General features: G+C 65.4%; 6 protein-coding genes across 15 annotated transcripts; 3 read left to right on the top strand and 3 right to left on the bottom strand.

Moving 5' to 3' along the window:
- Positions 1-559: 559 nt before the first annotated feature.
- Positions 560-6063, top strand: WDR24 (WD repeat domain 24). Its single transcript, XM_043915747.1, has 8 exons — positions 560-1881; positions 3051-3228; positions 3368-4040; positions 4561-4679; positions 4758-4879; positions 4972-5076; positions 5168-5508; positions 5650-6063. The coding sequence occupies exons 1-8, from the start codon at positions 1401-1403 to the stop codon at positions 6001-6003; spliced, it is 2373 nt and encodes a 790-aa protein (XP_043771682.1). The 5' UTR covers positions 560-1400; the 3' UTR covers positions 6004-6063.
- Positions 2493-9024, top strand: JMJD8 (jumonji domain containing 8). 2 transcript variants are annotated; one of them, XM_043915762.1, is made up of 10 exons: positions 2493-2498; positions 6250-6359; positions 6448-6546; positions 6733-6781; positions 6859-6955; positions 7045-7113; positions 7201-7320; positions 7407-7456; positions 7559-7693; positions 7786-9024. In XM_043915762.1, exons 2-10 carry the CDS (start codon positions 6268-6270, stop codon positions 7864-7866), a joined length of 792 nt encoding a protein of 263 aa, XP_043771697.1. In that variant the 5' UTR covers positions 2493-2498; positions 6250-6267; the 3' UTR covers positions 7867-9024. The 2 variants fall into 2 exon arrangements, with proteins under 2 accessions (XP_043771697.1, XP_043771696.1); XM_043915761.1 differs by having other exon boundaries at positions 7407-7474.
- On the bottom strand, positions 7913-10277 carry STUB1 (STIP1 homology and U-box containing protein 1). Its single transcript, XM_043915760.1, has 7 exons — positions 9997-10277; positions 9311-9509; positions 9059-9224; positions 8787-8874; positions 8581-8637; positions 8377-8493; positions 7913-8299 (listed from the first exon to the last, which is right to left on the bottom strand). The coding sequence occupies exons 1-7, from the start codon at positions 10153-10155 to the stop codon at positions 8174-8176; spliced, it is 912 nt and encodes a 303-aa protein (XP_043771695.1). The 5' UTR covers positions 10156-10277; the 3' UTR covers positions 7913-8173.
- Positions 10278-10388: 111 nt separating this feature from the next.
- LOC122702215 lies at positions 10389-11792 on the top strand. Its single transcript, XM_043915763.1, has 5 exons — positions 10389-10622; positions 10695-10788; positions 10921-11080; positions 11253-11405; positions 11506-11792. Exons 1-5 carry the CDS (start codon positions 10495-10497, stop codon positions 11667-11669), a joined length of 699 nt encoding a protein of 232 aa, XP_043771698.1. The 5' UTR covers positions 10389-10494; the 3' UTR covers positions 11670-11792.
- Positions 11793-11994: 202 nt separating this feature from the next.
- Positions 11995-14903, bottom strand: RHBDL1 (rhomboid like 1). 6 transcript variants are annotated; one of them, XM_043915757.1, is made up of 8 exons: positions 14481-14897; positions 13880-14038; positions 13426-13650; positions 13197-13345; positions 12966-13078; positions 12794-12894; positions 12652-12712; positions 11995-12581 (listed from the first exon to the last, which is right to left on the bottom strand). In XM_043915757.1, exons 1-8 carry the CDS (start codon positions 14760-14762, stop codon positions 12310-12312), a joined length of 1362 nt encoding a protein of 453 aa, XP_043771692.1. In that variant the 5' UTR covers positions 14763-14897; the 3' UTR covers positions 11995-12309. The 6 variants fall into 6 exon arrangements, with proteins under 6 accessions (XP_043771692.1, XP_043771691.1, XP_043771690.1 ...); XM_043915756.1 differs by having other exon boundaries at positions 13880-14041; positions 14481-14893; XM_043915755.1 differs by lacking the exon at positions 12794-12894 and having other exon boundaries at positions 14481-14902.
- Positions 14904-15990: 1087 nt separating this feature from the next.
- RHOT2 (ras homolog family member T2) lies at positions 15991-21317 on the bottom strand. 4 transcript variants are annotated; one of them, XM_043915749.1, is made up of 19 exons: positions 21153-21317; positions 20991-21049; positions 20837-20918; positions 20716-20759; positions 19812-19865; positions 19347-19399; positions 19162-19270; positions 18978-19079; positions 18808-18906; positions 18572-18680; positions 18360-18480; positions 18080-18164; positions 17864-18006; positions 17680-17780; positions 17465-17595; positions 17290-17376; positions 17058-17180; positions 16768-16967; positions 15991-16553 (listed from the first exon to the last, which is right to left on the bottom strand). In XM_043915749.1, exons 1-19 carry the CDS (start codon positions 21187-21189, stop codon positions 16427-16429), a joined length of 1866 nt encoding a protein of 621 aa, XP_043771684.1. In that variant the 5' UTR covers positions 21190-21317; the 3' UTR covers positions 15991-16426. The 4 variants fall into 4 exon arrangements, with proteins under 4 accessions (XP_043771684.1, XP_043771685.1, XP_043771683.1 ...); XM_043915750.1 differs by having other exon boundaries at positions 16764-16970; positions 21153-21316; XM_043915748.1 differs by having other exon boundaries at positions 16768-16970; positions 21153-21316.
- Between the last annotated feature and the right edge of the window lie 152 nt (positions 21318-21469).

Raw genomic sequence — 21469 nt, 5'->3', positions numbered from 1 at the left:
GGCTCAGAGAGGGTCACTGATTGAACCTTTTGTGTGAGCAGGTCCAGTCAGGCACCAGAGCTCTTGGAGACAGACGGATGCGAGTTCACACTCGTGTGAAATAGATGTAATCAGTATACCGGGGAACTGGTTGTGACGAGCGCCGTGGAGGCCACTTAGATGGGGTGGCTGGGAAAGGCCTCTAAAAACGTGCCATTGAAGCTGAACTCTGAGGGATGAGAAGAAGCGTTCTGGGGAGGACACCGAGCAAGCACACGCGATGACCGTGAGGAAGGCAAGGGCTCGGCCGGCTGGCAGCCGCCTGGCGGGAGGTGCGCGGGGAGGACGCGGCCGGGAGCTCGGGATTTGCCTCCCAGCGCGGTGAGGACGTGTGGAGGCCCGCAGGCCGGAGTCCCTGGCTGTGCCAGGCTCAGATGAGACGGGAGGGGGGGACCTCTGGAGAGCCGCTAGGAGGCTGTTCCCGGGTCCGAAGAGGGCGAAAAAGAAGGCGGAGACGGAGGAGGGGCGTGGGGCCAGCCTGGGGGTGCCTCAGCTTGCTGATGGACCATGGGGCAGAGATGAGCACTAGAGTTAAAATAACGCGAGTAAAAGAGGAAGAGGAAGAATACCGGAGGCGGAATCTGCGGAACCTCTCCCCGACCTCTGCTCGCCCCTCCGCCTCCACGGCGCGCTCCCGTTCCGGAACTCTTGTAGTGTGGGCACCCGCTTCCGGCGCGGGGCTGGAAAGAAAAGGACCACGTTCGGCGTGGGGCGGGACGGAGAAGGGCTGTTTCCGGCGCGGCCGTTCCTCCCCGGCTCGGCAGTTTCGGGAAATGGCTCAGGTGCCCGCAGAAGGAGAGACTTCTCCGTTCCTCCGGTTCTGTTCCCGTTGTCTCAGCTCCCGCCGCAACCTCCGCGCCGCCGGGCTCTCCTGAGCGGTCGCGCCAGCCACCCCTCGGTCTCCGTAAACAGCTCGGTCCCGAAAGTCCCTCTGACCCTCGTGCCTCTGTAGCCTGTGTTCTCCGGGCGCCTCTGGTCTTCCCGCCCCTTTTCCAGAGGCCGACTGTGCACGGTGGGAGCCATCTGGCTTCCCTGACGGGACTGACTGCCCGAAGGTCCAGTGACCATCCTGATCTGGCAGTTAGGGTGTTGGAGAAGTGGCCTGGCCTGGGGCTGACCAGGTAAGGTCTCCCCCAGAAGTCAGACATGGGGCTGGCTAGCCTCAGGGCAGCCATGGCGTCCTCCGACTGCCCGGCCAGGGTGATGAAACTTGCCTGTCAGACCGACTAACGGTGGACTCCTCTGGACTAAGCAGTTTTGGAGGAACCACCCAGAGTGAAGGGTCTGAATGGACACGCCCCTGCCGCTAGGCTGACCAGGCCTGCCCATTTCGCCGATCTGTCCTCGCCACCCCTGCAGCCATGGAGAAGATGTCCCGCGTGACCACGGCCCTCAGTGGGAGCGTGCTGACGGGCCGCACCATGCACTGCCACCTGGATGCTCCGGCGAACGCCATCAGCGTGTGCCGTGACGCGGCCCAGGTGGTCGTAGCAGGCCGCAGCATTTTCAAGATCTATGCCATTGAGGAGGAGCAGTTTGTGGAGAAGCTGAACCTGCGCGTGGGCCGCAAGCCCTCCCTCAACCTGAGCTGTGCAGATGTTGTCTGGCACCAGATGGACGAGAACCTGCTGGCCACGGCGGCCACCAATGGCGTGGTGGTCACCTGGAACCTGGGCCGGCCGTCCCGCAACAAGCAGGACCAGCTGTTCACGGAGCACAAGCGCACGGTGAACAAAGTCTGCTTCCACCCCACTGAGGCCCACGTGCTGCTCAGCGGCTCCCAGGATGGCTTCATGAAGTGCTTTGACCTGCGCAGGAAGGACTCTGTCAGCACCTTCTCGGGTGAGGCCCCGGGAGGCAGGTCGGGCAGGTGTGCATCTCTGCAGGTGGCCGGCCTGTCTAGGCAGGTTGAGAAGCGCTGTGTGTGACAGAGGCCCTCAGGTGTGCTCCCAGAGGGCTTCCTGAAGGAGGAGCCAGCTGAGCTGGCACTGGAGGAGGGGGTGCTGGTCAGCAGGGAAGGGGCAGGGGTGGGCCTGGTGGAAGTATGAGGGGTACCTGGAGTGTGGGCACAGCGTTGATGCACTTGCAGGGCCAGCAGGAGGCGAGGGTAGTGTGGGATCAGGGAGAGGGCAAGTGGGTGGCTGCCCTGGCGGCTTAACCTCCTCTCGCCATGCCTCAGAACCCCAGGCCACCTCATTGCGTGAAGTCTGCTTCCAGGGTGCTCAGCCAGGGAAGCAGTGGGGAGTGGGGCACTGCCTGGTTCCCCCCTCCCCCCAGTTTCCTTCCCAGCAGGCCCAGCTCCTGACACCCCTGCCTTGAGCCAGCTCTCCTTTTTACCTCGATGAGACCAAATGAAGGACAGGGCAGAGCCCTCAGATAATCAGGGAGTCTCTTACGACAGCCCTTGAGCTCCCTGTGCGGGGGAAAGCTGGGTGCTGCATTCGGAGGCTCCTGGTGTGGTGGTTCTCAGGGCTGGACGTGTCCCCTCAAGGTCTCCAGTCCTTGGGGGCTGGCCAACCTGGCAGCTCCAGCTCAAGGTGTAGGGCCTGGGCAGAGCCCGGAGCATTCTATCCCTGCCTCCTGGGGTCTGAGGCTTCCAGACGATTGTATTTGGCCCACCAAGGCTCCTGTTCACACAGTGCTCTGACACTTGCTCCTGAAGCAGTGACAGCTTTGCACGAGAATGGATGTCAGATGCAGAATCCAGAGAAAATCAAGGTCCAGGAGTCTGTTAAAAACCACCTGATGCCTGGTGTCCCTCTCACCTGCCTAGGCTATTGCCATGCCTGCTTTGCCATGCCTCTCTTCGCCCCTGTCCACTTTGGACAGGCCTTGGCAGTGTCTACGCCACCCTCCGGGCCTTCTAGTCTGGGCCACGAGCAGGCATGCAACACCAGCCCACATCCATTCCGAGGAATCCCTCTTGGCTGCTTGCTCTCCCCTCTGGAGCTCCTATGGGCCACCCCGTCCCCCACCCCCAACCTTCTCCCTCCACTAATGTCCGCTCACAGGCCAGTCTGAGAGCGTTCGTGATGTCCAGTTCAGCATCCGGGACTACTTCACCTTCGCGTCCACCTTCGAGAATGGCAATGTGCAGCTCTGGGACATTCGGCGGCCTGACCGCTGTGAGCGAATGTTCACAGCCCACAATGGGCCTGTATTCTGCTGCGACTGGCACCCCGAAGACAGGTGTGGGTAGGGGCCAGGGCAGCAGGGCAGGGTGGGTGGGCTTGTGGAAGGGCTCTCTCACTGCCTCAAGACCCGTGAGACAGTGGGGAGCCCTCGCACCCCGAAGGAGGTCACTGGGGACTTCATGTGCCTTCCCCAGGGGCTGGCTGGCCACAGGTGGGCGTGACAAGATGGTGAAGGTCTGGGACATGGCCACACACCGTGCCAAGGAGGTGCACTGCGTGCAGACCATCGCCTCCGTAGCCAGAGTCAAGTGGAGGCCCGAGTGCCGCCACCACCTCGCCACATGCTCCATGATGGTGGACCACAACGTCTACGTGTGGGACGTGCGCCGCCCCTTCGTGCCTGCTGCCATGTTTGAGGAGCACCGGGATGTCACGACGGGCATCGCCTGGCGCCACCCACATGACCCCTCCTTCCTGCTCTCCGGCTCCAAGGACAGCACTCTGTGTCAGCACCTGTTCCGCGACGCCAGCCAGCCTGTTGAGCGTGCCAACCCTGAGGGCCTCTGCTATGGCCTCTTTGGGGACCTGGCCTTCGCAGCCAAGGAGAGCCTCGTGGCCACTGAGTCGGGGCGCAAACCCTATGCTGGGGATCGGCGCCACCCCATCTTCTTCAAGCGCAAGCTGGACCCTGCCGAGCCCTTTGCAGGCCTCGCCTCCAGTGCCCTCAATGTCTTTGAGATAGAACCCGGCAGTGGCAGCATGAGCTGGTTCGTGGACACAGCCGAGCGTTATGCCCTGGCCGGCCGACCACTGGCTGAACTCTGTGACCACAATGCGAAAGTGGCTCGAGAGCTTGGCCGCAACCAGGTACACAGGGTGGGCTGAGGGCCAGGATCTTGGTACAGGGCCTGGAGCTCCTCTGACAGATGCGGCTGGACCCTGCCCTGAGTTCAGAGTTCAGCTCTGGCTGAGGACACCCCCAGCTTGCCCCAGTAACTGAGAGTGTACAGAGCCCCAGGAGTGGGCTGACGCCAGTGCCATTCCTGGGGTTGCAGGCCTGGGTGTTGTGGGGTCTTGGCCCCTCTTGGTTTGTCCTTGCTTCTAGACTTCCCAGGGTGTCCAGCCCTACAGAGAATGTCCACATTGCCTTTCTCATCACCTCCCTGGGACCTCAGGCCCATTTCCATGTTTCCTTTGCCCCTACAGGATGGAGGCTAGGGTGTTTGTTTTTCCTGTGGGCCTCGGCTTCCCACCTGGGGTGGGACAGGACATTGGGTCCCTGGGGCAGCTGAAAGCTGAGGGTTTGTGGTTCTATCCAGGCAGAGGGGGGCTTGTGCAGGGTGCCAGGGACCCAGGACCCCCATGAGTGACTAGTGCCCACCCCTAGGTGGCTCAGACATGGACCATGCTCCGGATCATCTACTGTAGTCCTGGCCTGGTGCCCACCACCAATCTCAACCACAGTGTGGGCAAGGGCAGCTCCTGTGGCCTGCCCCTCATGAACAGGTAGACACCTGGGGGCGGCTTTCCCCAGAGGGTGGGACTGCTGGTACCTACCCACCCATCGGCCCTCCCTGCCCCTAGTTTCAACCTGAAGGATATGGCCCCAGGGCTGGGCAGTGAGACTCGGCTGGACCGCAGCAAGGGTGATACACGGAGCGACACAGTGCTGCTGGACTCCTCAGCCACGCTTATAACCAACGAAGGTAGGGTGGGGGCGGGCAGAGGGCCTGCGTGGGAGTGGGGCTGGGTCTCCCAGCGTGAGGCAGTCCTGGAATGGCCTCCCTCCCTTGGACAGATAATGAGGAGACTGAGGGCAGTGACGTGCCCACTGATTACCTGCTGGGCGACGTGGAAGGTGAGGACGATGAGCTTTACCTGTTGGATCCGGAACATGCCCACTGTAAGTGGGGGCGTGGGGAAGGGGTGGGGTGGGGCTGGGAGGCAGGGCCAGAGGCTCAGAGCCTGCCTACCCTTCCTGCCTATGTGTCAAGCCGAGGAGCCCGAGTATGTGCTGCCCCAGGAGGCCTTCCCCCTGCGCCACGAGATTGTGGACACCCCACCGGGGCCCGAGCACCTGCAAGACAAGGCCGACTCGCCCCACGTGAGCGGCAGTGAGGCCGATGCAGCCTCCCTGATGCCTGTGGACTCCTCCTTCTCGCTCATCTCTGTCTCGCACGCGCTGTGTGACAGCCGCCTGCCGCCCGACTTCTTCAGTGCCCTGGTGTGTGACATGCTGCGCTTCTATGCCGAGCAGGGTGACGTGCAGATGGCAGTGTCCGTGCTCATTGTGCTGGGTGAGCGTGTGCGCAAGGACATCGACGAGCAGACCCAGGTGGGTGACAGGGTCTGGGGGGTCTCCCCGGAGCAGCTGCCACCCCGAAGACTGCCCCTGCACGCCCCACCTACACCCGCACCTGTGTCTGTGCCCAGGGAAGCCCGGGCTCTTACTCCACCCTCCCTGTCCTGCCGCCAGGAGCACTGGTACACGTCCTACATCGACCTGCTGCAGCGCTTCTGCCTCTGGAACGTGTCCAACCAAGTGGTCAAGCTCAGCACCAGTCGCGCCATCAGCTGCCTCAACCAGGCCTCCACCACCCTGCATGTCAACTGTAGTCACTGCAAGCGGCCCATGAGCAGCCGGGGCTGGGTGTGCGACCGCTGCCGCCGCTGCGCCAGCATGTGCGCCGTCTGCCACCACGTGGTCAAGGGGCTCTTCGTGTGGTGCCAGGGCTGCAGCCACGGCGGCCACCTGCAGCACATCATGAAGTGGCTGGAGGGCAGCTCCCACTGCCCCGCCGGCTGCGGCCACCTGTGCGAGTACTCCTGACCCGCTGCCGGGCTGGTGGGGACGGGCTTGTGAACCAAATAAAGGACGCGGGAGACTTTCTGAGCGGCTTGTTACCTGCTCGCGTCGCTTGGAGTCAGGTCCCCGCGCAGCCTCCTCTGCCGGGCGGAGGGCGGGGCCTCCAAGACGCGGGAGCCAATAGCAGCCCTTGGAGTGGCCTTCGCCCCGCCCCCCGGAAGCGCCCCCTCCTTCCGGGCCGAAGGAAGCGGCCCCCGAGCCGGTCGGTAGCCTCGCGGCGGCGGGTTCATGGCGCTGGGGGTGCGGCCGCTTCTGTGGCTCGCGCTCTGGACGCTGGCGGTTCCCGCCCGGAGCTCCGGGGAGGACGCCGACGGAGGGTGGTGAGCGGCGCCGGGCGGGGCGAGGCGGGACGAGGCGGGGCGGGGAGCGCGGCGGGGCGGCCGGCCAACTGAGCCGCTGTGTCGGCAGGCGGCGGCCCGGGCCCGGGGCGCCGGCGGCCGTGACGGAGGAGGAGCACTGCACTGTGGAGCGCCGGGCCGACCTCAGCTACGCCGAGTTCGTGCAGCGGTACTTGCACCCTCCTGCGGGGCCACACCTCCCGGAAACCTGTCCCTAGAGCTGTCCCCTGCACCGCCGAGGACGCGCACTGTTCCTCCCTAGGCCGCTTCCCCTTGAGCCCCTTCGAGCGCGTGTGGGCGGGAGCCGAGGGTGGGCGCGGGTCAGACCTGGCCGTGACCCTGCCCTTCCTTCTAGCTACGCCTTTTCCAGACCTGTCATTCTGCGGGGGCTCACGGACAATTCGGTGAGTATTCACGCCCCTCTCGACCACCATTCTCCAGTGCAGGGCCCCGCCCCTAAGTCCTTTCTCTACCTCCGCAGAGGTTCCGGGACCTATGCACCCGTCAGAGGCTGTTAGCCTCCTTTGGAGACAGCGTGGTCCGGTTGAGCACCGCTAACACCTACTCCTACCAGAAAGGTGAGCTGCCCCACCTTGCAGCCCAGCCTACTTGCCAGCATCTTGCAGGCAGCACCAACTAGTCCTGACCAACGCCTTTCAAACTGCAGTGGACCTGCCCTTTCAGAAGTATGTGGAGCAGATGCTGCACCCCCAGGACCCCATCTCCATGGGCAATGGTGAGCCAGACAGGTGGCCATGGGTGTGTATGTGTGTGGGGGGGTGACTTGGAGATCCCCGTTTCCTCCTGTGTTTTCTGCTGGCAGACACTCTGTACTTTTTTGGGGACAACAACTTCACTGAATGGGCCTCCCTCTTTCGACACTATTCTCCACCTCCGTTCAGCCTACTGGGTACAACTCCTGCTTACAGCTTTGGGATTGCAGGTGGGTGCCTTGCCGGATGAGGGGACTTGGGGGCTGGGTGGGGAGGATTAAGCTTGGCAACCAGGTGCTCATAACTCGCCCCACAGGAGCTGGCTCTGGGGTGCCCTTCCACTGGCACGGACCCGGGTTCTCGGAGGTGATCTATGGCCGCAAGGTCAGCACAGGGTGTGGGCTGAGACTCTGGGTTCACTGACCAAAACACAAAGCATAACTTTGCTGCTCCCTCCCCAACCCCCAGCGCTGGTTCCTGTACCCTCCTGAGAAGACACCCGAATTCCACCCCAACAAAACCACACTGGCCTGGCTCCGGGACACATACCCGGCCCTGACACCATCTGCACGGCCCCTGGAATGCACTATCCAGGCTGGTGAGGTCAGTGGCTGGCAGGCAAGGGCCAGGCTGAGCCGGGCCAAGGACCCCCAGCCAACCCATCAACCCACATGTCCCCCCCTACCCCTTGCCAGGTGCTGTATTTCCCTGACCGATGGTGGCATGCCACACTCAACCTCGACACCAGCGTCTTCATCTCTACCTTCCTCAGCTAGCCAAAGGGGGTGGCTGGCGAGCCCACTGCACACCAGCACACATCCCTGCAGTGCTCACAGGTTTTATTACAGGGACAGAGGTGGTGGCAGCAGCCTCAGCCCAGCCCACCCTCACCCCGCTTTTCTGGCCCAGAAGGAGGACGAGAGGCGCCTTGCCCAGCAGAACTGATGAGGGTGGGGATGGGGACACCAGGGTAGGGATCCAGGGACACAAACTATATACAGAAAACTAGGGGCTACTGCCCCAAGGCCCTCCTGAGCAAGGATACTGGGCAAGGCAGGTGGGTGGCCCATACACCCACCCTGCTCAGTAATCCTCTACCCAGCCATTCTCAGAGATGAAGGCATCGATGACCTCTTTCATGGCCAGGTTGGGGATGAGCTGTTCCTGGGTCAGGGGGCTCCGAGTCACAGGGTCAAAATGGCCCACGCGCTGTAGTGACAATAGGATCAGAATTAGGAGCTGCTCAATAGGTGGGGGTTCCGCTGCCAACACCCACAGGCCCTCACCTGCAGGTGCTCCTCGATGTCCTTGCGGTCGTAAGTGATGCCGCTGGGCGTGATGCAGGGCTCCCGCATCAGCTCAAAGCTGATCTTGCCGCACAGGTAGTCGGGGATGTCTCGCTTCTGCAGCACACAGGGTAGGGTCAGGTCAGGGGCTGGGAAGGGGCACTGCTCTGGCTACCCACAGGCCCCAGAAGACAGGCAGCTCACCTTTCTCTTCTCATCTACCTGGGAGAAGAGCTCGTCCATGTCTGCCAAGTACTTGTCCTGCAAAGAACCAAGCAGCCACTTGTGGGCCTGACACCCCTCTCCCCTCCCCAGGCACCGAGACACACAGACCCGACAGGAGCCGGGGCACCTCACATCACAGCACGCGCACACACACAGGACCCACACTTGGGCTGGGGCACCCTCACATGCTTGGCTTCAATGCAGGCCTGCTGGGCCCGTATGTGGCTGTCGTCCTCATCACCCTCGTGGTTCCGCTGACACTCTTCCAGTTCCCTGGGGGTTGACCAAAAGGTGATCAAAGATGGGTCTGGCCAGGGGCAGTCAGACTCCACTCCAGTCTTAGGCTCATTCAGGCCTCATTCCCCTCCATCTCCTGCGTGCCAGAGTTGGCCTTCAATAAACATTTGTGTTCACACCTCAGAATTAACCTGAGTGGTGACTAGAGGGGGGAGCCCACCTCTCACGCTCAGCCACAATGAGCCGTGTGAGGTAAGAGTGCAGCTCATTTTCCTGGTGGATGCGTCGCTCCTCGATGCTGTTCCAGCGCTTCTTCTTTGCGATGCGCAGAGCACTGGGGATGTCGTCCCCAAAGTTGAGCCGCTGCTCTTTGGCCAGGTTGTAGGCTGGGGGATAGAGTATATGGGTAAACCTCAGCCGGTCCACCCACCTGGTCCCAGGCACCCTGGAGCCGCCTAGCCTGTAAGCCCACCTCGCTGCAGGTTGGCAATAGCCTCATCATAGCTTTCCATCTCCAGCTGGCACTGCCCCAGGAAGAAGTGTGCCTTCACAGACTGCCCGTCCAGCTCCAGGGCGCGCCGACAGTCAGCCAGGGCTTGCTCATGCTGCTGCATCTTCAGGTAGCACAGTGCCCGGTTGGTGTAATACACTGCCACCAAGGGGTTCCGGGTCTGGGGACCAAGGCCAGACCAGTCAGCATGAGGGAGTGAGCTCAGCCTGCCCACTCTGTCCCAACTTGAGGCCCACAGTTGGGACCAAGACACTAGCGTTTTCTCAGCTTCCAAGCCCCTGGGTTCTGAGGGAGGGTGAAGCCTACGTGAGCCCACTCTCTGGACTCCAATAAGTCTTGTGAAGGTAGCTTTCCCAGACTCGTGGAAATCCCCAGCATCGCGTTTTACTCAAGGGGCAAGGGTGCCTGGTCCCCAGCCCAGTGGGCCTCGAACACCTACAGTTCCCACCCAACACAGTTCTCTGGCAACCCGCACTGGCTCGGGAAAGGCGCGGCCTTGGCCCCAGACCCCAAGCACCCACCCCTCCCTCCGAAAGTCTGGCGGGCACGGCCCGACGTGTTCTGGGGAGGGCGCGGGGCAGAAGCCGCAGCCCGGCCCCTCCCCTGGCTCGGACGCCAAGCCCCTCCCGCAGCGCGGGCGCACTCACGATGGCGCGGCCGTAGCAGGCCGCCGCCTCCGGGTACTTGCGGCCCACGAAGAGCCGGTTGCCCTGCTCCTTGAGCTCCTGTGCGCTCGGGCTCTTCTCGGGGCTGCCGCCGCCGGCGCCCAGCCGTGCGCCGCCCTCCTTCTCCTCCTTGCCCTTCATGGCGCCGCGCGGCACCGCCTGGGCTCCGCTCCCAGGCTCCGCGCCCAGCCCGCCCTGCCCCCGCAGCCCGAGCCCGCGATCCGCTCGGGCCCGGTCCAGCGCTCCGCCACCGGAACTTCCGGTCTGCAGGTGGGCGGGGCCGGCGGAGCGGACCGCCGCGCGGGTGGGCGGGGCCGCGCGTGCCCCCGGCGCGCTGCGGGGGCGGGGCCGGCGGGGAGCGTGACGCTCTGGCAACGCGACGCGGCGTCGCGGTTTGCGAAGGGCCGGGTCACCCGGGCAGACGCCAGCCGCGGCCGCGCTCCGACGCCCCGCCCCCGAGGCCCCGCCTGGCGCGTGGAGATGGCCGCGGCCGGCGGGCTCTGGAGCTGTGCGGACCCGAGTCGGTGGGCCGCGGTCTTGGAGTGCCATGGGGCAGTGCTGCGGGCACGCGCGGGACCCCAGGGGCGGCTGGAAGCGCTGGACCGGTGGTAGGGCGGAGGGGGCAGGGGCGGGCGGGCCGAGCCCCGTGGACCGGACTCCCTAGCACCGCCTCCCCCCAGGTACCGAGAGGAGCTGCCCGCGGCCATCGAGGCCCGCGCGGAGAAGCACGTGACACAAGACGAGCTGGAGCGGCTGCTGGCGTGGAAACTGGCGGTAAGGCTTCACATGTGGGGCGCGGCACAGCCACGTGGGCGGGGCTTTCCTGGGGGCGCACCCTCGTGGCAGTCTTGAGGGGGCTCCTGGCAAGAGCCACCACCCGTTATACCCGACCCGACCTGGCCACAGAGGGGCCGCTTCCGACCGCGCCTGCGGCAGCTCGTGGCCGCCAACTCTCCGGAGCTGGTGGTGCAGCGTTCGGCCGCCGCCTTCCGCCTTCTGCCAGACATGCACGCAGCGGTCATGGCTCTGTGCACCCTCCGCGGCGTGGGCCCGGCTACCGCCTCGGGTTAGTCGGGAAAGCTGGACCACCCCCGGGCCGGGTCGCGGGCGGAACCTGGCCTGTTAGTGTCCTTATCCGTGAAATGGTCTGACGGCCAGATACGTTACGCGGGAGAGTTGCTGGAGACAGCAGCCCCAGGCCCACGAGGGGCTGAGTGCTGTCCATTCACCGCCCACAGCGGTACTGGCTGCCGGAGCTCCTGAGGTGGCAGCCTTCATGTCTGAGGAGGCAGTGGCCGCAGTGCCCGGCCTGCCCGCCCTGCAGTACACTGTCAAGCACTACTTGCTCTACCTGAGCCGGATGCAGGAGCGTGCCACAGCCCTGAGCCAAGGTGCGGAAACCACGGGCGGCCAGGGTGGTCACGGAGAGCTCTCTCTGACGGTAGGAAGATCGGTATCTCCAAGCCCCAGGCTCCTTCTGCCCTTCTCTAGGCAGTGCATCTGGGCTGTGGACCCCACACCACGTGGAGACGGCCCTGTGGACCTGGGCTGTAGGGCGGAAGATGTGCCCGAACTTGCTGCCCAACCTGGGTCCCAGCCCGGTCCCCGCTGAGGACATCAGGCCAGCCAAGAAGCGCAGGACCCAGGCTGAGTGACTTGGCTGCGGCCCAGAGCCTGCTCACCTGCCCTGTGACCTCAGGCCATAAGTCTCTGGACAGGAGGCTGGCTGACCAGGAAGCTGGCTGCTCTCGAAGCTCAATAAATGCCTGCTGAACTGATACCTGAATGTGAGGCCCACAGCCCCTCCCCAGGGCTCCCGGCTCCCACAGACACACCTCACGCTGGGTACAGAGAAGCAAGGGGGGCACCTCAGCCACTCTCGTGGAGGGAAGGGCTCTCACAGTTAGTTAACTGGTTAGTTAACTCTCTCAGAGTGAGGAGGAGAGGAGCTCAGCCCAGGGCCCCAGTACAGCCAGCTGATGCTGTGTAAAATATTTATTCATTCTTCAAAAAGGCTCAGACTGCAAGTCTCAGGGAAGAGGTGGGGGCAGGGTCTCCTCTGGGGCCACCCCTGGGGACTTCCACCCCCCAGCCCAGGCCAGCAGTCCTTGTCCCTCCAGCCTGGGAGGGGGTGGCCAGGGCTGGTGTAAGGCTTGGCCTGGACTCAGTGGGCCACAGGGGCCACCAGCCCACACCGGGAAGGAGCAGCCTCGAGACTACATTCACTGAGGGTGGACATGCAGGCCCGCCTGGTGGCTGGCCCTGGGGTCCTGCACCCTGGCCTCTGTGACCCTGTCAGGGTGGTGGGGGGATATGGGCACCCAACAGGTCGTAGGCGAAGATGTTCCAGAAGATGGCAAACAGCAGGAAGGTGCCATAGGCAAGCAGCACCACCCACCAGCCGCACTGGTCCCGCAGGCGCTCTTCGTAGCTGCGCAGGATGGTCAGGCCCATGCTGACGCCCACCACCGCGCCCGCCAGGTGCGCCATGAAGCTGGGCTGTGGGCCTGAGGCAGGCAGTGGCGGGGAGAAGCGCAGCCATACGGCCCGGCCCACCTCGGAGCTCACTGCAGGGGGAGGCGGCAGGTGAGGCCCCCTGGCCAGGGGCTGAGGCCCCCGCCCTGGCTCCCTACTTACTGCACACCAGGGCCAGCACCATCCTCAGCAGCTTGTAGGGACACCTCATCCCAGCCCAGTTCTGATGGGGTGCAAAGAAGAGGCGGTGAGATAAGTCTCGTGGGCCCCTCCCCTCACCCCACCCCAGGGGCTGCCCCGTTACCATGACGACATTGGCCAGGTGTGCAGAACACAGGGCATAGACCCCGCCGGAGCCCCCCACCACAGGGGCCCGCATGTCAGTAATGGAGACGGTCAGGGAGCCTGTGTGAGCAAGGGGAGAGCCGTGAGGGTGAGGCCGGCGGGGGCGGCCCCGGCGCACGCAGCTGCCTCACCTGCCAGCACGCCCGCCAGGTAGAGCAGGCTGATGCGGAGCAGGCCGTGCACCATCTCCAGTGGCACCCCGATCATCAGCTGCAGGAGGGCATTGAACCCCAGCTGCTCCAGCCTGGCCATGGAGGGGCAAACGGGTGTGAAGGGAAGGGTGGGGTCCACAGTGGGGCTACCAGCCCCCTGCCCCCACTTCGAGGGGCTGAGCTCTCCAGACCCAGATGGGGGGTGCTCACCCGACATGCATGAACATGTAGGTGAGGAAGCGCCAGGCCCGAGCGCGGTGGCCGGGGTGGTACACGAGGGGGCTTTTCATGTACTCGGGGTGGTAGGTCTGCAGCACCCACTTGTTGAGCCGGGCCCCATAGCACAGGAACACGATGATCTGGGGGGACAAGTGCTGGGGCCAGGCAGGACCAGGGGCGAGGGAGGCGCCCGGGGAGCTGGCTGGACAGGCAGGCCCACCTGGGCAAGGGTGACCGAGGCCATAAATACGGGGGGCGGGCAGCTGCGGTGCCGGTAGAAATACCAGTGGCGGTCCACCTCTCGGGGCAGGATCTCGTAGGCCACGTAGCGCACGAACCGCTTGTAAACACCCAGGCCTGGCTCATCCAGCAGCCCGTCCCGAGGCAGTGCCCGCTGTCCGTTGGCGATGGCCCGCTTGAAGCTGCTTGAGCGCTTGCTGCTGATCTAGGGGGCGGGGCCCAGGCATAGACCACCATACTCCCCCCACCCAGGGCCGCCCCTCCTGAGGGGTCCACCCAGCTCCTCACAGGGTCCCAGGCTCTGCCCTATGTCCACAGCCCTCCCCAGTGGAAAGGGCAGGGAGGAGGGGCCACCTGCCCACCCCACTCCAGCCAAGGGACTGTACATGCCAGGCCGGGCCCCCATCCCAGCTGCCCGCCCACAGCTCACTGACCAGGTCCACCAGCTCCTGATAGCAGACCTGGCCCCGCTCGTTGCTCTGGGCCAGTGCCACCAGCATGTCCAGCTTGGCTGGGTCCAGGGGCAGCTCATGGCGGTGCACCAGGCCAGTGAAGGTGTCTGCACCAATGAAGCCTGTGTTCTCAGGGTCCAGCTGCTGCGGTTAGGGGGAGGCCAGCAGCCAGGGCTTGAGCGTGGGCCTGGCCCCCAGACCACAGGGCTGGGCAGGTCAGCCTGGAGAGGCAGCCTCTGAACACCCCAGGTCCAGGTCCCTGTACCCACGTGGTCCTAGGAGCTGCAGGCACCAGCGCCTAGGTCCCTGGCCTGAAGCTCCGCTAGTTCTCCAGGGGTCTCCCCCCTCATTTAAGCCCTGCCCATCCTGGAGGGTAGGGCCAAGGTATGAGGGCAGTCACCCGCCTCCCGCCATGCTGCGAGCGCCCTGCTCTGGCTCGCCCTTTCCTGGGTCTTGGGCAGGAGGCTAAGGTCGCGCAGGGAGACTCTGGGCTGAGGGTCTCTGAGAAGTCCGTTCCCCGGCCCACCCAAGGGCGAAGGGCCGCGGCGGGGGCGGTGCCGTCGCCCCCCACCTCCGCACGCACCTGCTCCTGGATAAGCTGCAGCAGCGAGCTCCTGTCCATAGAGCCGGGCCGGGGGCCGGGGCCGGGGTCGACGGCCGCGGCCGGGAGGGGCTGCTCTGCGGACGACTCCGCTCCGCCCCGGCCCTCCGGCTCCGCCCGCTCCGCTCGGCGCCGCGTCACGGAGCCGCCCGCCCCCGCCGCACACGCCGCCGACGCCCGCCCAGCCACGCGCGGTCGGGACACGCGCGCGCCCCGCACGAGGACGTGCCCGGGCAAGAACGGTGCGCGGCTCCCGGTTCCCATCCTGCTAGTCCCGCGGGGCGGCAGCCGTGCAACTGAGTCACGCGCAGTACCCAAGACCCTCCTGCACACGACCCGTTTTCCCGGGCGGGGTCTCAGCGCCAACGCACCTCCTTGGGGAAGGCCTCAGGGAACAACCCACTGCTAGGACTCTCCAGGCGGGGGCTCCCAGAAGGTACCTCCCTGCAGGCAACTTGCCCAGCCTGACAGCCTAGCATCAGGCCCAGCCCACATAGCAGGGGGCAGGGAGGGCCTGCAGTTGGCCCTGCTTAGCGGGTGGGGACCCACACACCTTGGGCTGGAGGCTTCTGACCCCGCCTGTGGCCACAGCTGGGATGGGGAGGGGCCTGGCCCCCAGGGAGGGCAGGCAGACCCCCTCCAGTAAGGAAGGTGGCACTCAGGACGTGCACCACAGGGCCACTCTCACCCCCGTGCAGCTGGGTCTTGGGATGGACGCAGCAGCAAAGAGCATCCTGCCAGGCCTGGCACCAGGAGCCTCGGGTGTGGAACTGGGGGCCACCGGGATGGTCGGACAACTTCCGGGTCAGACCCCCAGCCCCTACTGGGCTAGTTCTGAGCATCCCTGCTGGGTGGGCAGCTCCCCGCCCCCTAGAAACAGCTTGTCAGGGCTAGAGGGCCTGGGCCCAGGGCCTGCCTTGCACAGGAAGACCAAGTGCAGGATGGAGGGGACGGGATGAACCCAGGAGCCCAGGATGAACGCCAGCGTGAGGGCCTGAATGCCAAGCCGGGCCCCCACCTCAGCCCCAAGAAGGCTCTCTGCCCCCTTGTCCTCAGGCTGTCCCCTGCCCAGTGGGAGGGACAGAGGCTCTGGGGAGGGGCGGGGGTAGTGGTGAGGAAGAAGGCAGCTTCCCCAGAGCAGGGCATGCCAGTGCATCCCAGAGCCCCAGAGCCTCAGCACACTTCAGCCAAGCCGACAGGTGAAGGCTGAGATTGGAGAGTGGGTACACCTGGCAGTGAGGAGGGGGTCGCATCAGTGGGACCTCCAGTATCAGGCACCCCAGCCTCACCCTCAGCCAGCGTGGACTCCACGGTCCCCAAGGCTCTGAGGCTGCATCGGGGCCGAACTGGTCCTAACCTGGACCCAAGGCCCCAGGATGGTGACCCAGGCCAAGAGGGGAGGCATGAGCTCAGGAGGAATGTTCCCAGCCCACACCCACAGGACACACTTCAATTAATTCAAGAAGTCGTTTTCAGTAAGCAGGACTCAATGTGGAAAAGACACAAATGACATTTAATCAGGAAACCCAATCTCACATCTGCCCTGGACTGGTCTTCAAATCGGGGGTGGGGGGGGCACATGCTGGTCCAGCCGTTTCTTGCTCCCACCCCCTGCCTTTAGCCCCAAGTTCCTGCCTTCATAACCCCTTCACACCCACTGGCCATACACCAAGGACCAGGAAGAAGGGATGGAGCCCTGAGAATTCGGGTCTGGGGGCACTGACTTGCTCAAACACCCCTGGTCCCTCCAACACCTGCCCACAGAGGCAGGCCACACCCAGCACCTGCAGCAGCTGGGAGCCAGCCTACCTGCGGGCGGGGCAGGGGCAGGGGCAGGGCAGTGAGGGGCTGTCCTCAGGAGGAAAGTGGAGACCGGGGGAAGCCCTGCCCCCCCCAGCACCCTGAGATAGACCGCGGGGCCCGGGGCCTCATCGGCTTTTCACCAGGACCCTATAGAGGGAGAAGCTGAGGACGGCAGCGACGGCGGCCCCCACGGCTCCCAGCGCCACCCGAAGCCAGAAGGAGGTGGCCTGCAGCTGCCCGTGGACAAGGTGTCTGCAGGAGAGAGAAGACCCTTGCTGCTGTACCCCCGTCTCCCAGAGACCACCGAGCCGCTGCAGCTGCTCCCTGCCCGCGCCCACTCGACAGACTGCCCAAAGCAGGGGCAGCCTGAGAGGCCTGGCCCCTAGGGCCTGCCCCGCCCCACCACAGCCACGCCGCCCTCCTGGGACAGGGTGCGTCTCCCACGGGGCTGTGTGCTGGTACCCACGGGAAGGTGGCCATTGTGGCCAGCCGGGTGAAGATGCCCAAGCGGGGCTCGACTGGGCCGGCACAGGAGAATGGGGTGGGGGCGGGCAGCCGGTGCCGGCGGCAGAACTCAGCAGGCGACAGGCCGGGCAGTGGGACGCCTCCGGGCAGGTCAGCCTTGGAGCAGACGAAGAGGCAGGGGGTCTGTCCGTCCATGTAGTGCTGCTGCAGGGCGGGGGCCGTGTGAGTGCGCCGGGGGTCCCTGCTCACGCCCTGCTACCCGGCAGGCCCCCAGGACGGGCGGGACCTTGCCTTATAGACGCTAGCGCACAGCGCGAAGGACCTGGGGTCACTGCCGTCAAACATCAAGCAGGCCACATCACAGGAGGCGTCCGCCGAGGCGGTCAGCAGGCTGTCCGCAGCCACCTCGCACAGCTAAACGGGATGGCCGCAGAGGGGCACAGGGCTGGGTCCCTGGGCCACGCTGCGCAGTGCCCCCCGTGTGCACACGCCAGGCCCACCCTGGGGACCCCCTGGCACTCACGATTAGGTACTTCTCCTGCCCGTTGACCTGCACTGTGTCAATGGCATAGACGGAAGGCTCCCCGGCAGGCTCCCCGGCATCCTGGTGCTGAGGAGGGAGGCCCCTGCAGCTTACGGTTCGGCCGCACCCCAGAAGCCCAGCCCCCAGGCCCCCTCGCAGTCTCCCAGATGCTCACCCCCAGGCCATGGCCAAGGAAGGCTTGCAGGAAGGATGACTTGCCCACACCGTGGGCCCCCACCACCTTGCACAGGAGGACGTTTCTCTGCGTCTGTCCCTTCTCCTGGTCCAGCCTCTTCTCCCGGGTGACTGTGGGCAGGGAGAGAGGATGAGCAGGAAGTGGGGGCTGCCAGGGAGGTGTTAGCCAGGGGCCGGGGTGAAGTGGGCACCCACCTGTGATGGCGTGGGCCTGGGAGTCCTGCTCGCAGAGCGTGGGGTAGCCCAGATAGCCCAGGTGCTCAAGAGAGCGCCGGACATCCAAGTAGGTCACCAGGCTGGGGACGGGAGAGGGGGGCATGTGGCATCGCTGCGGGGCAGAGGGCATGGGCCTGTCTGGGCGGGCAAGGGCTACACTTACGTCCACTGGCACAGGTACCCGTGCAGGGGCAGCCGCCCGGCCTTGGTGCGGACCGTGCTGGGGAGTTGGGGGCCCCAGGGAGCAGCGGGAAACACACTGAAGAGGCTCTGCAGCTCCGCCAGGGAGAGGGCACCGTCCCGGTCCTGTGAGCAGAGGGGCGGCGGTGACAGGCGCTCAGGAGGCTGCGGGGGCGCAGCCGGGGCCCAGCGCCCTCACCTGGTCGTGCTTCTCAAACATCCTCTGCACAAACTGGTAACCTCGGTGGTTGAGCTCGGCGCTGCAGCCAGGGGGCACACGGAGCCTGTGGGCACCAGGTGGGGCTACGCTCAGCTCCCGGGCACTGCAGGGCACTTCCTCCCAACACAGGCCATCCAGGCAGGCAGCCAGCCCCCCAGCCCAGGGAGAGCACGCCAAGGGCCCCCAACGCAGGGTCCAGGAGCCCCATGCCCAACCCGAGACAGAGTGGAGGCAAGCCCGGAGCCTGAATGCCACTCACGGTGGGCAGAGGTAGTCAGCTGTCAACTCCAGCGAGTCTCCATAGCCAAAGCGCCTCAGGATGGTCCACGTGGTCTCGTGGCGGCCTCGCTGGATGAAGAGCGTGTTCAAGAAAAGGAAGCCTGCTCAGGGATGCAGAGGACGGAGTGGCACCGGGCACAGCCCAGCCTCGCCCACCCCCGACCCCCGGGCAGGAAGGGCGTCAGGCCTCACCGTCCAGGGTCAGCCGGTCGTCACGTACACCTCCCGCCACGTTTTTGCTCACCACCATCTTCACATCTTCCAGGGCCTGCGGGGCCAGTGGGTGCCCGAAGCAGGACGTCTGTCTCCAAGAGAAAGTGGTTGTTGGTTGGGCACCCTCTCCCTCTGTCTCGAGGGCAGCCCAGGAGTGGGGGCTGCTGCCGCCGGGGGGCGGGGGGTAGGGCACCAGGAGACAGGTGGGGCCGCACCTGGAAGGCGTTGAGCTCCTGGTCACTGAGCGCCTGGTCCATGTCCTGGTCTGAGAGCTTGAAGATGCGGGTGAGCGCCTGGGCGCATGCGGGCCTCAGCTGTAGAGACAGCGGCTCAGCACCCTCGCCGCTCCCTCCTGCTCCCCCCACCGCCGGCGCCCGTTGCCCACCTGCTTGGCCTCGGGGTCGTAGAGGGGGGCTGTGGGGTGCAGCACGGCCTTCTGAGCGTAGTAGAACAGCTCTGAGATGTTCTTCAGGTTCTTGGCCGAGCACTGAGACATGTGGGAGCAGACTCGGGTGAGACGTGAAAACACACGCCCTCGCCTCTGCAGCCCCGTAGCCCTGTCCACTCACCTCCACACAGGTCTCAATCTCGGGGAACTGGCTCATGATGGGCAGCACGGCCTCCATGGAGCCCCCTGGCCGCAGGTCTGCCTTGTTGCCCACCAGGATGATAGGAACCCTGGGGAGAGGCCCACGGTCACCAGGGATCAGGGAGCTGGCAGGGCCCAGCCTCCTCCCCAAGCCCTGCCTACTACCTGGGTCCCCTCTTGGTATCCCCGTTCACCAGCGGGATCCACTTGGTTCGAATCTGAAAGGTAAGAGCTGCCCGTGAGGGCTGGGGCCCACCCGGCCCACAGCTCCCAGGTGCAACTCTCACTTGGCTCAAGACAGGCCCACTGAGGAGGGAAGTCACGGCCAGTGCAGGAGAGCAGCCAGCAGGCAGTTCCCAAACACTCACAAAGGGCCTGGCGTCAGCAGCCCTTCCCCCAGGCCTAAAGAGACTCAGATGTAAGGCCATCCACCATCTCTGCTCAGACACGTTCTGGGGAATTTCAGAGAAGATGGATGCCAGGGGCCCCATGAGACTCCCCAAAGCCCTCGTGAGACATGGGGTCTGCCACGGGTGCAAGTTGCCCTGAACCTGGGCCAGCCTGGGGTGTGTGTGGAGAACAGGCAGGTGACCAGCCTGAGCACCAGTGACGAGAACCTGGAACGCTCACCTTCTCGACAGTGGCCTCTTCAGACACATCATACACCACGCACACCACGTCTGCCTGTTGAAGGAGGGCAGAGGTCGCACGGAGGGACCTGAAGCTTCCTGCTCTGCTCACAGGCGAGACAGGACGGGGCTCAGAGACCAGGGAAGCCCACCGCTCCAGCTGCTCCCAGGCTGAGTCACTGGCCATTGGCCACCCACACCTCCGGTCAGCCCTTCGCTGCCCACTTCCGCTGCAGAAGCCAGGCCCTAGTACCCAGCTCTGGACAGACCCAGCTCTGAGTCCCGTGAGGGCTCAGGACACAGCCATCCTGACACTTGGCGCCCCAACCCCAGCCTCAGCTCTTCGCTCGTTGGCCCCTACCGCCAACAGCAGATAGAGGGCGACAGCACAACGGGGGTGATGGTAAAACGGTGGCTGTGGCCCGGACCCTGCCCAGCCGCACCCCAGGACACAGCGGAGGCTGCAGGGGCGGCACCCAAAGCTTAGTCCAGGCCCAGGTTCTCCGGAAAACAGGAAGGCAGAGAGCCCACAGCCCTGGTCATGGCGCCCAGTGCAAGCGGGAGACCCAGGACGGTGCATTGGACTAAAGGGTCAGGACTGGGGGTGTGGGCACACAGTTGTCCAACGGATCACTTTCAAGAACTTGGAGACTGCTCCCCAGGGTCCAGCAGAAGAGGGAAGACGAGGGGAGGAGGGCTGGAGGGCTGACCAACCCGGTGGGCAGGAGAGGCAGAGCCCCGCCCCCGCCCGAAGAGCTCCACGCGGACAGGTCGGGACAGAATTAGCAAGGCTGTGGCTCCTTAATCCGCTCCCTCGGAGGATGAAGCAGATCAGGCCGCGGTGGCTCCGCCCCCAAGCCGTGAGCCCTGACCCGGTGCCCAGCAGCCCCCAGAACACCCTGTACCTTGTCAATCTCACCCTGGAGCTCCTCCACCGTCTGCTCAGTTTCTGAAAAAGAGACCCCGCTGCAGACCTGCCAGAGACGCCGGCTCCTGGGCGGAACGGCGGGCGGGCGGCCGCGCTACCTGAATAATCCACGATGTGGGTGGGCACCTTCTCCGGGGTGACGTCCGCGGGAATCGTGATCTCCTCCGCCCGGGCGGGGACCTGGGCAGACGCAGCCGTGAGGGAGCCGGGCAGGAGCGCGGGGGTGCGGGGACGCGGGGCGCTCAGCCTTACCTCCTCGGGGAACTCCTCGCCCACCAGCGACAGTATCAACGACGTCTTCCCCACCTGGGCTGCGCGGGGCAGCGCGGTCAGCGCGGAGGCTGAGGTCGCACCGCCCCTCCCCGCCCCGGCCCGGCCGCGAGACCCCTGCCCACCCCGTACCCAAGCGCCTACCCTCGCCCAGCAGCAGGATGCGCACGTCCCGCTTCATGGTGGCGCCGGGAGCTAAGGCCCAGACCTGGGCACACCCGCCCACCCGCCACCGCCACCGCGACCGCGACCCAGACCCGGACCAGCGCTCCCGGAGCGCGCACTTCCGGCCCCGCCCGCGCAGCCGCACTGAGACCGGCGGGCCAGCGTGGCGGCAGAGCGCGGCGGCGCCCCCGCGTGGGCGCGCCGGGCACTGCGGGCGCGCGCGGTCCAGGCCCGGCGGAGGTCTGGGGCTGCGGGGAAGCTGAGCTCGGGCAGTAGTCTGCAGTGACCAGGAGACG

Source organism: Cervus elaphus, chromosome 10, assembly GCF_910594005.1.
Source record: "Cervus elaphus chromosome 10, mCerEla1.1, whole genome shotgun sequence".
NCBI lineage: Eukaryota > Metazoa > Chordata > Mammalia > Artiodactyla > Cervidae > Cervus > Cervus elaphus.
Note: the sequence above shows the minus strand (reverse complement) of the source record. Positions and strands in the feature narration are given on the sequence as shown.

What these genes read in the sequence shown, in the direction of transcription:
- WDR24 (XM_043915747.1), top strand. Translation starts at nt 1,401, where the DNA reads ATGGAGAAGATGTCCCGCGTGACCACGGCCCTCAGTGGGAGCGTGCTG. An exon ending in CTCTGTCAGCACCTTCTCGG is followed by an intron (nt 1,882 to 3,050) that starts GTGAGGCCCCGG and finishes GTCCGCTCACAG; the next exon opens with GCCAGTCTGAGAGCGTTCGT. An exon ending in GGCCTGCCCCTCATGAACAG is followed by an intron (nt 4,680 to 4,757) that starts GTAGACACCTGG and finishes CCCTGCCCCTAG; the next exon opens with TTTCAACCTGAAGGATATGG.
- JMJD8 (XM_043915761.1), top strand. Translation starts at nt 6,268, where the DNA reads ATGGCGCTGGGGGTGCGGCCGCTTCTGTGGCTCGCGCTCTGGACGCTG. An exon ending in TACGCCGAGTTCGTGCAGCG is followed by an intron (nt 6,547 to 6,732) that starts GTACTTGCACCC and finishes CCTTCCTTCTAG; the next exon opens with CTACGCCTTTTCCAGACCTG. An exon ending in GCACTATCCAGGCTGGTGAG is followed by an intron (nt 7,694 to 7,785) that starts GTCAGTGGCTGG and finishes ACCCCTTGCCAG; the next exon opens with GTGCTGTATTTCCCTGACCG.
- STUB1 (XM_043915760.1), bottom strand. Translation starts at nt 10,155, where the DNA reads ATGAAGGGCAAGGAGGAGAAGGAGGGCGGCGCACGGCTGGGCGCCGGC. An exon ending in TATTGCCAACCTGCAGCGAG is followed by an intron (nt 9,225 to 9,310) that starts GTGGGCTTACAG and finishes TCTATCCCCCAG; the next exon opens with CCTACAACCTGGCCAAAGAG. An exon ending in CCTGCATTGAAGCCAAGCAT is followed by an intron (nt 8,638 to 8,786) that starts GTGAGGGTGCCC and finishes GGTTCTTTGCAG; the next exon opens with GACAAGTACTTGGCAGACAT.
- LOC122702215 (XM_043915763.1), top strand. Translation starts at nt 10,495, where the DNA reads ATGGCCGCGGCCGGCGGGCTCTGGAGCTGTGCGGACCCGAGTCGGTGG. An exon ending in GGGCCCGGCTACCGCCTCGG is followed by an intron (nt 11,081 to 11,252) that starts GTTAGTCGGGAA and finishes CACCGCCCACAG; the next exon opens with CGGTACTGGCTGCCGGAGCT. An exon ending in TGCCACAGCCCTGAGCCAAG is followed by an intron (nt 11,406 to 11,505) that starts GTGCGGAAACCA and finishes GCCCTTCTCTAG; the next exon opens with GCAGTGCATCTGGGCTGTGG.
- RHBDL1 (XM_043915754.1), bottom strand. Translation starts at nt 14,762, where the DNA reads ATGGGAACCGGGAGCCGCGCACCGTTCTTGCCCGGGCACGTCCTCGTG. An exon ending in TGCAGCTTATCCAGGAGCAG is followed by an intron (nt 14,042 to 14,480) that starts GTGCGTGCGGAG and finishes CCCTAACCGCAG; the next exon opens with CAGCTGGACCCTGAGAACAC. An exon ending in TACATGTTCATGCATGTCGG is followed by an intron (nt 13,079 to 13,196) that starts GTGAGCACCCCC and finishes CTCCATGGCCAG; the next exon opens with GCTGGAGCAGCTGGGGTTCA.
- RHOT2 (XM_043915748.1), bottom strand. Translation starts at nt 21,189, where the DNA reads ATGAAGCGGGACGTGCGCATCCTGCTGCTGGGCGAGG. An exon ending in AGATTGAGACCTGTGTGGAG is followed by an intron (nt 19,080 to 19,161) that starts GTGAGTGGACAG and finishes CACATGTCTCAG; the next exon opens with TGCTCGGCCAAGAACCTGAA. An exon ending in CCAGGCCCACGCCATCACAG is followed by an intron (nt 17,596 to 17,679) that starts GTGGGTGCCCAC and finishes CCCTGCCCACAG; the next exon opens with TCACCCGGGAGAAGAGGCTG.